Source organism: Perca flavescens, chromosome 8, assembly GCF_004354835.1.
Source record: "Perca flavescens isolate YP-PL-M2 chromosome 8, PFLA_1.0, whole genome shotgun sequence".
In the NCBI taxonomy this organism is placed as follows: Eukaryota; Metazoa; Chordata; class Actinopteri; order Perciformes; family Percidae; genus Perca; species Perca flavescens.
The window spans coordinates 37,965,926-37,980,307 of record NC_041338.1 but is presented as its reverse complement, the minus strand read 5'-3'; the positions used below and the strand labels follow the sequence as shown (position 1 = coordinate 37,980,307).

General features: G+C 43.8%; 1 protein-coding gene across 1 annotated transcript in view; it reads left to right on the top strand.

Moving 5' to 3' along the window:
• Window positions 1-9,563: 9,563 nt before the first annotated feature.
• The window catches only part of LOC114560402 (activating molecule in BECN1-regulated autophagy protein 1), a 43,452-nt gene continuing 38,633 nt past the window's right edge, over window positions 9,564-14,382 (top strand). Inside the window, exons 1-2 of the mRNA XM_028585750.1 lie at window positions 9,564-9,861; window positions 12,465-12,670. Coding sequence (XP_028441551.1) covers window positions 12,539-12,670 — 132 coding nt within the window. The 5' untranslated portion in view covers window positions 9,564-9,861; window positions 12,465-12,538. The remainder of the gene's footprint in view (window positions 9,862-12,464; window positions 12,671-14,382) is intronic.

The window sequence follows — 14,382 nt, the reverse complement described above, 5'->3', positions numbered from 1 at the left end:
CATTTCTGTCTATATGTGATTCCTGTTCTCCAGTGTGGCTCTAACATTTATTAGAGAAGTTGAGTTTGACATGAGCTGGTCTAAAGCTAACTGTTGAGACTGTTGAGTAAAGTCTTTTATAGGCCTTATAACATATATATGTATATATGTATATATATATATATATATATATATATATATATATATATATATATATATATATATATATATATATTATATAAAGTGATGGTTCGGAGTAATTTCACCCTAGGGTCCTTTGCACCATGACCTCGAACCAAACACCCCCCCCAGAAGCTTTTTTCACCTGGGTCGAACATTGGGAGAGTTAGCGTAGAGTAGCATAGAGTAGGGTAGAGTAGCGTTATCAGCTGAATAGCTTAGCGCAGGGGCTAATGGACCCACGTTTGTATCTCGTAAATGACCCCACTAATAATGCCCGAAATGATACCAAACTTCTACACTAGTACAAACGATGGATTGGAAACGTTTTTAAGTACACCAGAAGTTTATGAACACTTGCCTGCTCTCTTCTGCTCTCTGTTGCTGCTGCTACCTGCAGTAAGACGAGTGCTTAGGGACCGTCTACAAATTACTACACCGAAAAGAGATACAACAGAAATATTTATTAATTTAATGATTAAATAAGGTAATGTCTCCAAACTTACCTCAGTTATTACTTGTATCCTGCTAGTTATACTACAGCACTTACTTAAAAAAAAAAGTTAAATTAAAAAATATTTTTGTTGTATCTCTTTTCGGTGTAGTAATTTGTAGACGGTCCCTAAGCACTCGTCTTACTGCCGGCAGCAGCAGAGAGCAGAAGCCAGCAGGCAAGTGTTATTTATATAAACTTCTGGTGTACCTACAAACTTTCCAATCCATCGTTTTATGAGTACATAACCTATTTGTACCAGTGTAGACGTTTGGGATCATTTCGGGCATTATTAGTGGGGTCATTTACCAGATACAAACGTGGATCCATTAGCCCCTGCGCTAAGCTATTCAGCGGCTAACGCTACTCTACGCTAACTCTCCCAATGTTCGACCCAGGTGAAAAAAGCTTCTGGGGGGGGTGTTTGGCTCGAGGTCATGGTGCAAAGGACCCTAGGGGGACATTACTCCGAACCATCACTTTAAGTTCTTGGTTTATATTGTTTTGCATTTTTTGGGTGAATATCTGTATGAGTGTGTGTGTGTGTGTGTATCTGTGTGTGTGTGTGTCTGTGTGTGTGTGTGTGTGTCTGTGTGTGTATCTGTGTGTGTGTCTGTTTGTGTGTGTATCTGTGTGTGTGTAGTACAATGTTCTCCTCTGAAGTAGAAGTGCACAGTAAGTCAGTCGTATACGGTGGGGTTGCATATAAGTTTTTTACATCTGTTATGAAGTGAGACTCAGCTGTGAGTTTTGATTGGCTGATACACGTCTAACATCTACCAACCAGATAGTGTTGTGGGTGGGACATGAAGTGAGACTCAGTGGTGAGAGCTGATTGGCTGATACACGTCTAACATCTACCAACCAGATAGTGTTGTGGGTGGGACATGAAGTGAGACTCAGTGGTGAGTTTTGATTGGCTGATACACGTCTAACATCTACCAACCAGATAGTGTTGTGGGTGGGACATGAAGTGAGACTCAGTGGTGAGAGCTGATTGGCTGATACACGTCTAACATCTACCAACCAGATAGTGTTGGGGGCGGGACATGAAGTGAGACTCATGGTGCATTCTTTTTGTTCACCAAAGTCGATTTACGAGTTGTTTTCCGGAGTTACGAACCGGAAGTTGCAAAAAGAGCGCCCCCCCCTCCCCTCCGAGGTCGTATATATACGACTCGTCAAGTCGTCTGAACTCAGAGGACCCCGAGGTCACTTTCAAAGATGGCTACGTCGTGCATCACGCGTAGTAAACATTGTGGTTTGAAAAATTAGATATTTGAACCCATTTTTCTGTTTTTCCAAATGTCCGTTTGTGCTTAGAAAATGTAACTGATAAGCGTTACACGGACCACTCCCTCCATTTCTGTTTTTATATCTGGGATAAAGACACATTATTACTCTCTAATCTCTCAATCTGTTCTCATCATGTCTATCATTCTGCCTCTTGTTGTTGGCCTTGGGATCTTCTTTTTCGGGTTCTTTTATTCAGCACTTTGGTCAGATTAATGTGTGTTTAAATGTGCTCTAGAAATCAACTTTACTTACTGAAAGTTAACATAAGAAACATTTTACAGACCCAGAGATATGTTGGTTATAATAGTTAATCAGAAATCACAATCAGAACAAGTTTTATAGTTCATTAATAATGTTTATTAAACAGACAATAGATTATATATAAAGACCAAGATGTAATAACAAGTTTATAACACTGACAGCACTGCAAGATACAAATATTATAAATGCATTAAAGACAATTCATGTTCCTTCATATATAATAAACAACATCACATAATCTTTAGATTTAAAATAACACATCTGGAACACACACACACATACACAGACACACACACACACAAACACAGACACACACACATGCAGACACACACACACACACACACACACATACAGGTAAAATGATAGTAGGTGACAGTAATGTTAAAAAGTGAATTCCCAACATGTTAAACTATTAAACCAATGTCCCCTAACAGAGCAGACCCCCCCCCTCCCCCCCTCCCCTGCAGCCCGAAGCAGTGATCCCTATAATCACGCACATCCACAATAACATCTAGAAAAGATCAAGTAACTCAATATATATACAATATAATATCATCTATATATACTGGATATACACAACATACTAATACAGACGATAAGGGAACATCTGCACCCTGTCAGGATCAAAGGTTACCTTCTAACATTCAAAACTTATTTTATATTATTATAATAATAATCATTGGGTATTTATGTCTTATTTCCCATCATTTGTGTTTGTTGTTTCTGTAATCTCTCTCTCTGTCTTTTGTGTTCTAGTTTAAATGTTTTCTCTGCATGAATGTGTCCCATCCCTTGTTTTAAAGCCAGTGTATACCAGGCTGTATTAAAGCCAGTGTATACCAGGCTGTATTAAAGCCAGTGTATACCAGGCTGTATTAAAGCCAGTGTATACCAGACTGTATTAAAGCCAGTGTATACCAGGCTGTATTAAAGCCAGTGTATACCAGGCTGTATTAAAGCCAGTGTATACCAGGCTGTATTAAAGCCAGTGTATACCAGACTGTATTAAAGCCAGTGTATACCAGGCTGTATTAAAGCCAATGATGAAATGATCATATATACATATTAAGTGTGTGTGTGAGGTGAAAGCTGAGCTCCTCTCCGTGTCCTCAGGTTCACAGCGACTACAGCAGCACAGAGCATCAGCAGCAGGACACTGAGCACTGAGCATCGCACTTTGAAGAAGGTGGAGTAAATCCCAAAGGGCTCCATGTACACTAACACACTTCTCTCTGTTGACACACACTGAAAATCACTTGGGTTAGAAACTACACACCAGTACTCCCCTGCATCTCCCACTGAGATATTAGAGATAACCAGGGTACCATTACCATAGTCCCAGCTCACTCTGCTCATGCTCTGATCAGACGTTACACTAAAGATTCTTCCCTCTGTTCGGTGCGACTTGATAAACCAACCATGCCACTTATCCTTTCTCCAATCTCTGCATCTGAGAGTGACTTCTTCTCCCTCTGAGAAGAGCTCTACAGCGAGGGGGCCAAATTGGGGGCACACCACCAGATAATACTGTTGCTCTCTCCTAGAGCCTTTACAGGAGTACACACCTGAGTGATTTAACATTAGAGATGAAAACACCAGCGAGTAGTTTTGGTCTACTGAAGGAACAGTCTGGTTGTATAGTTCTGGGCCAAAGATCCGATTAGACCAACGTGGGGGCTGTTCATCAGTGGAGTCAGTGACATTGCACGGCAACACATTGCTCTCTCCCACTGAGCCGTAGATTATCTCAAACGGTACCAACCCTATAGTGGAACTGCTAACACACTTCTGTTGGTTCTTCACTAGACAGTTGTAGTCAGTAAAGTCTGTTGTTCTAATGTTGAAAACCTGAAGAGTTGATGTGTTTGTCACCACTTGGTATCTTCCTCTAACATTGTCCATCACTGATGTCATATTGTCCCCAAAAACTCTGCTCCATGTTTCTTGCTCATATCTAGAGTCCAGTTTGAGCCACTGGATATCCAGATTACCAGCTGCTCCCCAACATGGCAGGTCCCCTGTTTCTCCAAGTCTCACTGCATAACCTCTATATTTCCCATCTATTGAAGTAGTACAAACATTAATAGTGAAGTTCTTGTCATGCGTCACGTTGCCCTCAGTCCAACACTCCTCTCGGTACCGGCCGGAGTCTGAATGGGTTAGGTGGAGGATGGTGTAAGAAGAAGTATTCACCAAGCTGACAAGTCGTTGTTTCAGGTCTTCGGGTACTGAGGAGCTGTTGGACCAGAGGTCAGAGGTGTTGGACCAGAGGTCAGAGGTGTTCCACAGGACAAGCTTCTCCTCACCAACACATCTGGAGATCAGGCAGGAGGTGGTGTTCTCGGGGAGGTTGAAGGTGTAATTGGTCCTTTCCAGTCGGATGAAGATCGGTTCTTGTGCGTGGATGTAGTTGATGAGAGCAAACAGCAGGAAGGAGAGCTCTGTGACTGCAGCCATTCTGCTCCGAGGTCGACAAACACTGACACCACTCAGCTCATATACGCTCTACACCAACACTCATCAGCTGCTGCTCTTTATCTGGTATCACACATGACTTCTTTATCTCAGCATCAGGGGAAACGTTGCAACATCAGCTCTCTATCCAGTAATCAATGTCCTTTACAATTCATACGCACACTATTCAGAGAAGAGAGGAAACATCCCGAGATAAGAGAGAGAGGGTGTGTGTGTTTGTGTGTGCCGTGTGTGTGTGTGTGTGTGTGTGTGTGTGTGTGTGTCTGTCTGGTCTGTGTGTGTGTGTGTGTCTGTGTGTGTAAACATGTGTCTGTATGTGTATGCATGTGTGTACATGTATATGCATGTGTGTATATATGTATGCATGTGTGTATCTGTGTATATGTGTGTATATGTGTATGCATGTGTGTATATGTGTATGCATGTATGTATATGTGTATGCACATGTGTATATGTGTATGTACTGTATGTGTGTATATGTGTATGCATGTGTGTATATGTATATGCATGTGTGTACATGTGTGTATATATTTATGCATGTGTGTATAGATGTATACATGTGTGTATATGTGTATGCATGTGTGTATAAATGTATGCATGGGTGTATATGTGTATGTATGTGTGTATATGTGTATGCATGTGTGTATATGTGTCCATCCATCCATCTTCGTCCGCTTATCCGGTGTCGGGTCGCGGGGGGAGCAGCTCCAGCAGGGGACCCCAAACTTCCCTTTCCCGAGCAACATTAACCAGCTCCGACTGGGGGATCCCGAGGCGTTCCCAGGCCAGGTTGGAGATATAATCCCTCCACCTAGTCCTGGGTCTTCCCCGAGGCCTCCTCCCAGCTGGACCTCCCTCCACCTAGTCCTGGGTCTTCCCCGAGGCCTCCTCCCAGCTGGACGTGCCTGGAACACCTCCCTAGGGAGGCGCCAAGGGGGCATCCTTACCAGATGCCCGAACCACCTCAACTGGCTCCTTTCGACGCAAAGGAGCAGCGGCTCTACTCCGAGCTCCTCACGGATGACTGAGCTTCTCACCCTATCTCTAAGGGAGCAGCCAGCCACCCTCCTGAGGAAACCCATTTCGGCCGCTTGTACCCTGGATCTCGTTCTTTCGGTCATGACCCAGCCTTCATGACCATAGGTGAGGGTAGGAACGAAAACTGACCGGTAGATCGAGAGCTTTGCCTTCTGGCTCAGCTCTCTTTTCGTCACAACGGTGCGATAGATTGAATGTAATACCGCACCCGCTGCGCCGATTCTCCGACCAATCTCCCGCTCCATTGTCCCCTCACGCGCGAACAAAACCCCAAGGTACTTGAACTCCTTCACTTGGGGTAAGGACTCATTCCCTACCTGGAGAAGGCATTCCATCGGTTTCCTGCTGAGAACCATGGCCTCCGATTTAGAGGTGCTGATCCTCATCCCAACCGCTTCACACTCGGTTGAGAACCGATCCAGTGAGTGCTGAAGGTCGCAGGCCGATGATGCCATCAGGACCACATCATCTGCAAAGAGCAGCGATGAGATCCCCAGCCCACCGAACTGCAACCCCTCCCCACCTCGACTACGCCTCGATATCCTGTCCATAAATATTACAAACAGGATTGGTGACAAAGCGCAGCCCTGGCCCTGAGTAGAGACCCCCTCACCCCATACTCCCGCAGCACCTCCCACAGTATCTCCCGGGGGACCCAGTCATACGCCTTCTCCAAATCCACAAAACACATGTAGACCGGTTGGGCATACTCCCAGGCTCCCTCCAGGATCCTTGCGAGAGTGAAGAGCTGGTCCGTTGTTCCACGACCAGGACGGAATCCGCATTGTTCCTCCTCAATCCGAGGTTCGACTATCGGCCGAACCCTCTTTTCCAGCACCTTGGAGTAGACTTTACCAGGGAGGCTGAGAAGTGTGATACCCCTGTAATTGGCACACACCCTCTGGTCCCCCTTTTTAAAAAGGGGAACCACCACCCCAGTCTGCCACTCCTTTGGCACCGTCCCAGACTTCCACGCAATGTTGAAGAGGCGTGTCAACCAGGACAGCCCCTCCACACCCAGAGCCTTGAGCATTTCTGGACGGATCTCATCAATCCCCGGGGCTTTGCCACTGTGAAGTTGTTTGACTACATCAGTGACTTCCGCCTGGGAAATCGACGACAATCCCCGTTATCCTCCAGCTCTGCCTCTAACATAGAGGGCGATTAGTCGGATTCAGGAGTTCCTCAAAGTGCTCCTTCCACCGCCCTATTACCTCCTCAGTTAGCGTCAACAGTGTCCCATCCTTACTGTACACAGCTTGGATGGTTCCCCTTCCCCTCCTGAGGTGGCGAACAGTTTTCCAGAAGCACTTTGGTGCCGACCGAAAGTCCTTCTCCATGTCTTCTCCAAACTTCTCCCACCCCCGCTGCATTGCCTCTTTCACGGCAGAGGCTGCAGCCCTTCGGGCCCTTCGGTACCCTGCAACTCCGGAGTCCTCCGGGATAACATATCCTGGAAAGACTCCTTCTTCAGTCGGACGGCTTCCCTGACCACCGGTGTCCACCACGGTGTTCGTGGGTTACCGCCCCTTGAGGCACCTAAGACCCTAAGACCACAGCTCCTCGCCGCAGCTTCAGCAATGGAAACTTTGAACATTGTCCACTCGGGTTCAATGCCCCCAGCCTCCACAGGGATGCACGAAAAGCTCCGCCGGAGGTGTGAGTTGAAAGTCTGTCGGACAGGGGCCTCCTCCAGACGTTTCCAATTTACCCGCACTACACGTTTGGGCTTACCAGGTCTGTTCAGAGTCTTCCCCCACCCCCTGACCCAACTCACCACCAGATGGTGATCGGTTGACAGCTCTGCCCCTCTCTTCACCCGAGTGTCCAAAACACACGGCCTCAGATCAGATGAAACGATTATGAAATCGATCATTGACCTTCGGCCTAGGGTGCTCTGGTACCAGGTACACTTATGAGCATCCCTATGTTCGAACATGGTGTTCGTTATAGACAATCCATGACTAGCACAGAAGTCCAACAACAAACAACCACTCTGGTTTAGATCAGGGAGGCCGTTCCTCCCAATCACGCCTCCAGGTGTCTCCATCATTGCCCACGTGTGCGTTGAAGTCCCCCCAGCAGAACAATGGGGCCCCCACTGGAGCCCCATGCAGGACTCCAGTCAAGGTCTCCAAGAAGGCCGAATACTCCGAACTCCTGTTTGGTGCATATGCACAAACAACAGTCAGTTTTCCCCCCCAACAACCCGCAGGCGAGGGAGGCGACCCTCTCGTCCACGGGGTAAACTCCAACATAGCGGGCGCCAGCCGGGGGTTTGTTAGTATCCCCACACCCGCCCGGCGCCTCACACCCTGGGCAACTCCGGAGAAGAAAAGAGTCCAACCCCTATCCAGGAGTACGGTTCCAGAACCGAGACTGTGCGTAGAGGTAAGCCCCACCAGATCTAACCGGTAGCGCTCCACCTCCCGCACCAGTTCCGGCTCCTTCCCCCACAGAGAGGTGACGTTCCACGTCCCCAGAGCCAGCGTCTGCTGCCCGGGTCTGGTCCGTCGAGGCCCCTGACCTTCACTGCCAGCCATGTGGCAGCGCACCCGACCCCAGCGGTTCCTCCCACAGGTGGTGGGCCCATGGGCTGGAGAGATGGGAGCCACGTAGCTTGTTCGGGCTGTGCACGGCCGGGCTCCGTGGCAAACCCGGCGACCAGGCGCTCGCCGACGAGCGAAGAGTGTATATGTGTTCCCTAAAAACAATTCCCTTAATTTTGTTTTATTAAAGTTAAAATGTATTTATTTAGTTCATGGATATTGAATACATCAGTCAATGATTTGGATTATTGTTCTGTTGTATGGTCTGCTGCATCATGCAGTCATTTAAAAAAATTACAAGTGGCTCAAAATAAGGCTGCTAGACTGGTCCTTGGTTGTTCTTTGAGAACTAGTGTTGCAGAAATGCATGAACGTCTTGCTTGGCTGGTGGTCAAGCACAGACTATCTGCTAATATGTTAGGATATTTTCATAGAATTATTAACACTCGGATTCCAAAATTTCTTTATGACAATATAATTTACTATTCAGATATGCACTCACATTACACAAGAGGGGCGAATAGTCGACAGATTTCTTTACCCCTACCTAAATCTGACTCTATGAAGAGGACCGTGTTTTATAGGTCAATTGTGTTTTGGAACAATCTTCCAGTTGGGGTTCGGGATATCAAGGGAAAAACTGGTTTTAAAAAAAGACTAAGACTATATTTGTTTTCAACATCATAATATTGTCTGGATTGGCTGAGAGTGGTTGTATAACGTGCTATGTTGTTTTGTATTATTTTACTATTATTCTAATCAGTACTTTTTGTATTGTTATTTTTTATGTGTATTAATATATGATATTTTTGTGAGTAATTGTGATTGTAATTACTCACATATACGTTTTGTATGTATTGTTTGGACCCCAGGAAGACTAGCTGTCGTCTCGGCGGCGGCTAATGGGGATCCTTTTAAATAAACAAATAAACAAATAAACAAATGATTTCTAAATGATTGGAAAAAACAATTAAACCTGTTTTATTTCTTAATTTTACAAATAAAAAACAATTACCCAGATTGATAATCTTTGATTTCAAGGATTTCTAATCGATGTCAGAGTAGCTCCTGCTGGTGCAAATCATCCAGGCAATGACTCAAATTACGGTGTTTCCCACTCAGTGGATTTAAATGTATTAGTATTTTAAAATAAGTCAAATATTTTTTAAAGCGGTACAAATGTATGTTTTGTATTTGGTAACTTGATTATACATAAAAAGACTGATTTTGTTTACGTTGCGTCCGTTCGATACATTTTAATCGGCGCTCTGTTGATAAGCCTGTGTGTGGCTAGTTAGCAGCTAGCTAGTTACGCAGTAGCGGCAGTTTGGCGTCTGGGCAGCTAGTGAATCATCGTACCAATGCCTTAGAAACCATTTCGTCTTCGCCTCCCCTCAGATGATAAGAATGATGTCCATTGATTCCAGTGGATAACATTCATTAGAATAACCGCACAACACCGATGTCAGACTGTTTTTTGTCGGCCGCGGCCACATTTTCCGTTTTTGGCCGAGCTAGCTAACCAGCTAGCATAGCTGCTAGTTAGCCTGTTAGCAACGCCTATGATGGGGAGCGGATCGATAAAGGAAGGTAGGCCACAGGATTCGGTTATATTGCTTCTTTTATACCGTTTAAATCAAACGTTACGAATGTATATACGATTGTAAGTCAACGCCAATCATATAAAAAAACAAACAAATAACTTAATTGTCCAGATCGTCGCTTGGTTTTTGGTAGCTACATCCGGGCTACTGTAGCTCTTTACGTTAGCCGCCTTAGAGCTAACAGCTAAAACACCTCTTTCAGCGGTGCTGTTAGAACTAACGTTTAGGTTGATGTCAGGTTAGCCACAGTGCTAACTACGGAGCTACATAAAATATATCCTCAATAAACTGCTGACTGTTTGTTTGCTATGTTCAAACTGAGAAGCTAAAGTGGCTTCTTAACGTTTAGTGTCTCCTCACTCATCAGTCAGACTGTATTCAGCTGGATATTAACATTACTGGGGCTTAAAATGAGTGTGTGTGTTTGGGCATGTCTGTCTGTGCCTTTGTTAATGTGTTGGTGTGTGTGGGTCTGTGTGTTTGTTTGTGTCTTTGTTAATGTGTGTGTGTCTGTGTGTCTTTGTTAATGTGTGTGTGTTTTTAATTGTGTGTCTGTTTGTTTGTGTTTGTCTCTGTGTGTGTGTGTTGGTTTGTATATATCTGTGTGTGTATTTGTTAATGTGTGTGTGTCTATTTGTGTGTGTAAGTGTGTCTTTCTTAATGCGTTTGTGTCTGTCTTCGAGTGTGTGTGTTTGTTTCTTTGTGTGTCTTTGTTAATGTGTGTGTGTCAATGTGTCTTTCTTAATGCATTTGTGTGTCTGTCTTTGAGAGTGTGTGTGTTTTGTTTCTTTGTGTGTGTCTTTAATGTGTGTGTGTGTGTGTCTCAGACTGTATTCAGTTGGATATTAACATTACTGGGGTTTAAAATGACCCCCCATTGAAAGGAAAAGCAGCCAATCAGAATCTGTAAAGTAACTGAAGCTGTCAGATAAAAAGCACTGAAGTACCAAAGTACAGTAGAATCAAGTATCAGAAACTGAGGAGGACACGCTGTTGGATGCTGTCCTCCTCTCCTACTCTTTCTTTAATGCCTATATAATCTATCTCTCTCTCTCTCTCCCTGACCACCACAATCACTGAAAATATTGTAAACAAATTAATAATATAACTAATTGCACTGGTGGGACAATTGAGCTCTGTTTCAGACTTTTCAATACTCATCTGGACTTAAGCAGCAAACATTCAGTGTAAGTGTAACACAATGACATAACATTATTTATAATACCTTTATTTGAGTCACAGCTGCTACATATGGTGTTTTGACCTCGACAACCCAACTGCATTTTACCGCAAACTTGCGACTAGTTAACTTTCTAAAGCGGGTGCACTGCCTTGTTTGGTAAGAGTGGATCGGGACTCCAGCATTAAGACCCTGACAACATTGTGTTCAGAATATAAAATATTTGTATAACACTTTTTAATCTGCGATTTTTGTAAAGGTGTTCACGAGATAGATCCCAACACTGTGTGCACGGTGGGAGGAGGTGTCTGTCTGTCTGTCTGTCTGTGATGAACTGATCTTTAATTTTACCTGCGAAGAGCATTGTATGGAACCATCCGTGTTATATTTGGGCAGTTTGCTTGAAAGAAACTCAAACTTCTGATACAGAAACTTAGACAAGATGACCCAGAGGAACAGCAGGCGGGTTCAACTAATTTAAAATATAAATAAACATAAATAGAACTGTCAATCACGTTCTGTGGACAAATTATGCAATTCGAACTCTATAAAAGCAACAAAAGCGTTTGATAATGGCTTGAAGTAAGTGACAAAATTCTTCTTTTTTTTAAAAGCGAAGTGAAATAACACTGTCAAAAGCTGTCAAAAACTTGTCAACAGGCACTTTAATCTCCCAAAACCTCCTTTTAATACACTTCTAGAGACAATATATCATGAGACATTCCTACAAACTGGTTGTTTTCTAAGAAGAATGACATCACACGTCAGTCAGTCAGTCTGATGTTTATTTGGGACGCCGCCCAGGCCGCGTTTGCATCACATCGCCAGCCGCTCTGAACGCAAGAAGCACGCAGCAGCTTTTAGGTGTCCTTTCTTAAGAATAGAATAGGATTTTCACTTTAAAAAAAAAATGCAATTTCCCTAATCATTTTATGTCACTTTGTGGGTTTTTGCATCTCTTTGAAGTCTTGTTGTGTGTGTCTCGTCACTCACTCACACACACACACACACACACACACACACACACACACAGAGAAACAGACACACACACATTATTAGGCTACATGTTTCGTGTGTGTCTGTGTGGAGTGTTTTCAACGTTCATTACTCATACCTGTAGAATATTTAATAAAATATAAACGTAAAGAAGCTGGAATGATCGGAGTTCATCACGGGACGGGGACACTGTGTTGTTGTGTGTGTGTGTGTGTGTGTGTGTGTGTGTGTCTGTCTGTGTGTTTGTCTGTGTGTCTCTCTGTCTGTGTGTGACTGTCTGTGTCTCTTTCTGTGTATGTGTCTGTCTGTGTCGGTCTGTGTGTCTGCCTGCCTTTGTGTGTGTTTTAACTTGTCTTTCCTATCCGTTTTTGTTTATTAGGCAACATGTTTATTCATCTCTCTCTCTCTCTCAGCCTAGACTCTGCATGGCGAAGGACTGGCAGCGGTGGGAGTGAGCAGCCAATCAGCCGAGGACCCCGGTAGCATCATGGCGTCCCGTCAGAGGAACTCGGTCCGGATCCTGTCGAGCCGGGAGCGCGGCTCCCAGACCTTTGGCTCCCAGAGGCTGCTGCAGCTGCTGGTGGAGGAGAAGGTCCGCTGGATGAAATGGCAGAGTCAGGTGAGAGAGAGACACACACACACACACACACACACACACACACACACACACACACACAGTCAGGTGAGACACCCACCTGGATCCTTAAAAGCTCGGCCCAACAAGGCCTGAGTCCGACAGAATTCGGCCCGAGCCTGACAAGTACATTTTGATTTGACAGCTTTTAAAAAGCCCACACACACACACACCCATGCACACACAGACACACACATGACACACACACACACACACACACACACACACACACAGACATACACACTTTTACCTTTTGTCAAGAATGAGTCATTTCTACGTGTTTTAACCTTATTTATTCGTGTCTAACGTCGGCGATCGGCCACGTGGAAGTTGGAACAAAGAAATAAAAGAAGTCCTCCAGAGACCAGCCTCCGTTTCTCCTCCTCAGCACCTGCTGACCGCTCATTTACCGCTCCGCCCGGCCTTCAGGCCCGAGCCCGGGGGTTGGGTACTGAAACACGGTTTTTAGGCAACCGGTAGGAATCGGACCGGATTAGAACGCAAATTTCGGTTCCACTTAATGTGTTGACTGAAATTTTTTTCCTCTGTCATTCCGAAACGGACGTGAAAATATCACCCTTTCTCTTTCTTACTAAATATTTAAGTACTTTTGAAAACATTAATATATTGCTAAATTTAAATAATTTCAATTGTTTTAAAAACTCTATAAAAGAGCCTTTCTTTGGCGTCATTTTTCAGTTTTTCAAGAATCTGTTTAGGAATCAGAATCGTAAAAATCCAAACGATACCCAACCCTACCGAGTCTGTTTAAAATGATAGAAATTAAGACCAAAGATCTTCTGCTCTAATCCTTTAATCAATTTATTGATCCACGCTCCGATACTATCCATGCAAAGTGGGAAATGTCAGTACATATCGTCTGTAAGACTCCGCTTTACTTGAGATTTCCACTTCATGTTTATTCTTTTTTATAAAAACAGTAGCTTTGTTTTTAATTTAACTCTCCTGGTGTCCTCGGTTCAAATATGACCCATTTTCTAAAAGTTTCTATATTAGAAATCTTCTCTCAACCAAATTGTCAAAAAATAACGCTGCATGGCTCCCTACAACGTTTTTGACAAGTAAAATAATGATCAGTTCACTACTTTCATTGAATTTGGGTGTTTTAGTCAATATTTTTGCATTTTGAAGAAGATTGATAAATGAACGTTGGAAAAAGTGACAAAGTCGAGAAAAAACAACAAAAAAATGTCAAAGCGCTGAATTTTTTTACAAAGACATCATAAAAAGTGATTAAAAAAAGTAACTGAAACTCTGGGGGGGAAAAGCGAAAAGTCTCTTATGTTTTAATATTAAATATTTAGTTTTATATAATCAAAAACGTTGCATGGTCGACGGGAAGACGACAAGGGTTAAATGTGTGGAAGAGCTCAGGAGTTAAACTGTCGGATCATGTTTTAGCTGCTTGTTGTTAAATAGACAATGATGTCGTCTCATATTGAGATATACTGAATTGAAATGGTATTGATTAGTGCCAGACTTTCAGATATCAGTAAATGTCTTATTCACACCCCGAGTATGAAAACAGCAGCCAGACGTTGTTTATTCTAATATTCATTCAAACGGTAAGTTGTTTTCCTGCACGTGAGATAAGGAGGAGTAATGTTAAAGGGAAAGTTCACCCAAAAATCAGAACTACAGTCTGACCTGTAGTGCTTTTAATCACTAGGGCTGGC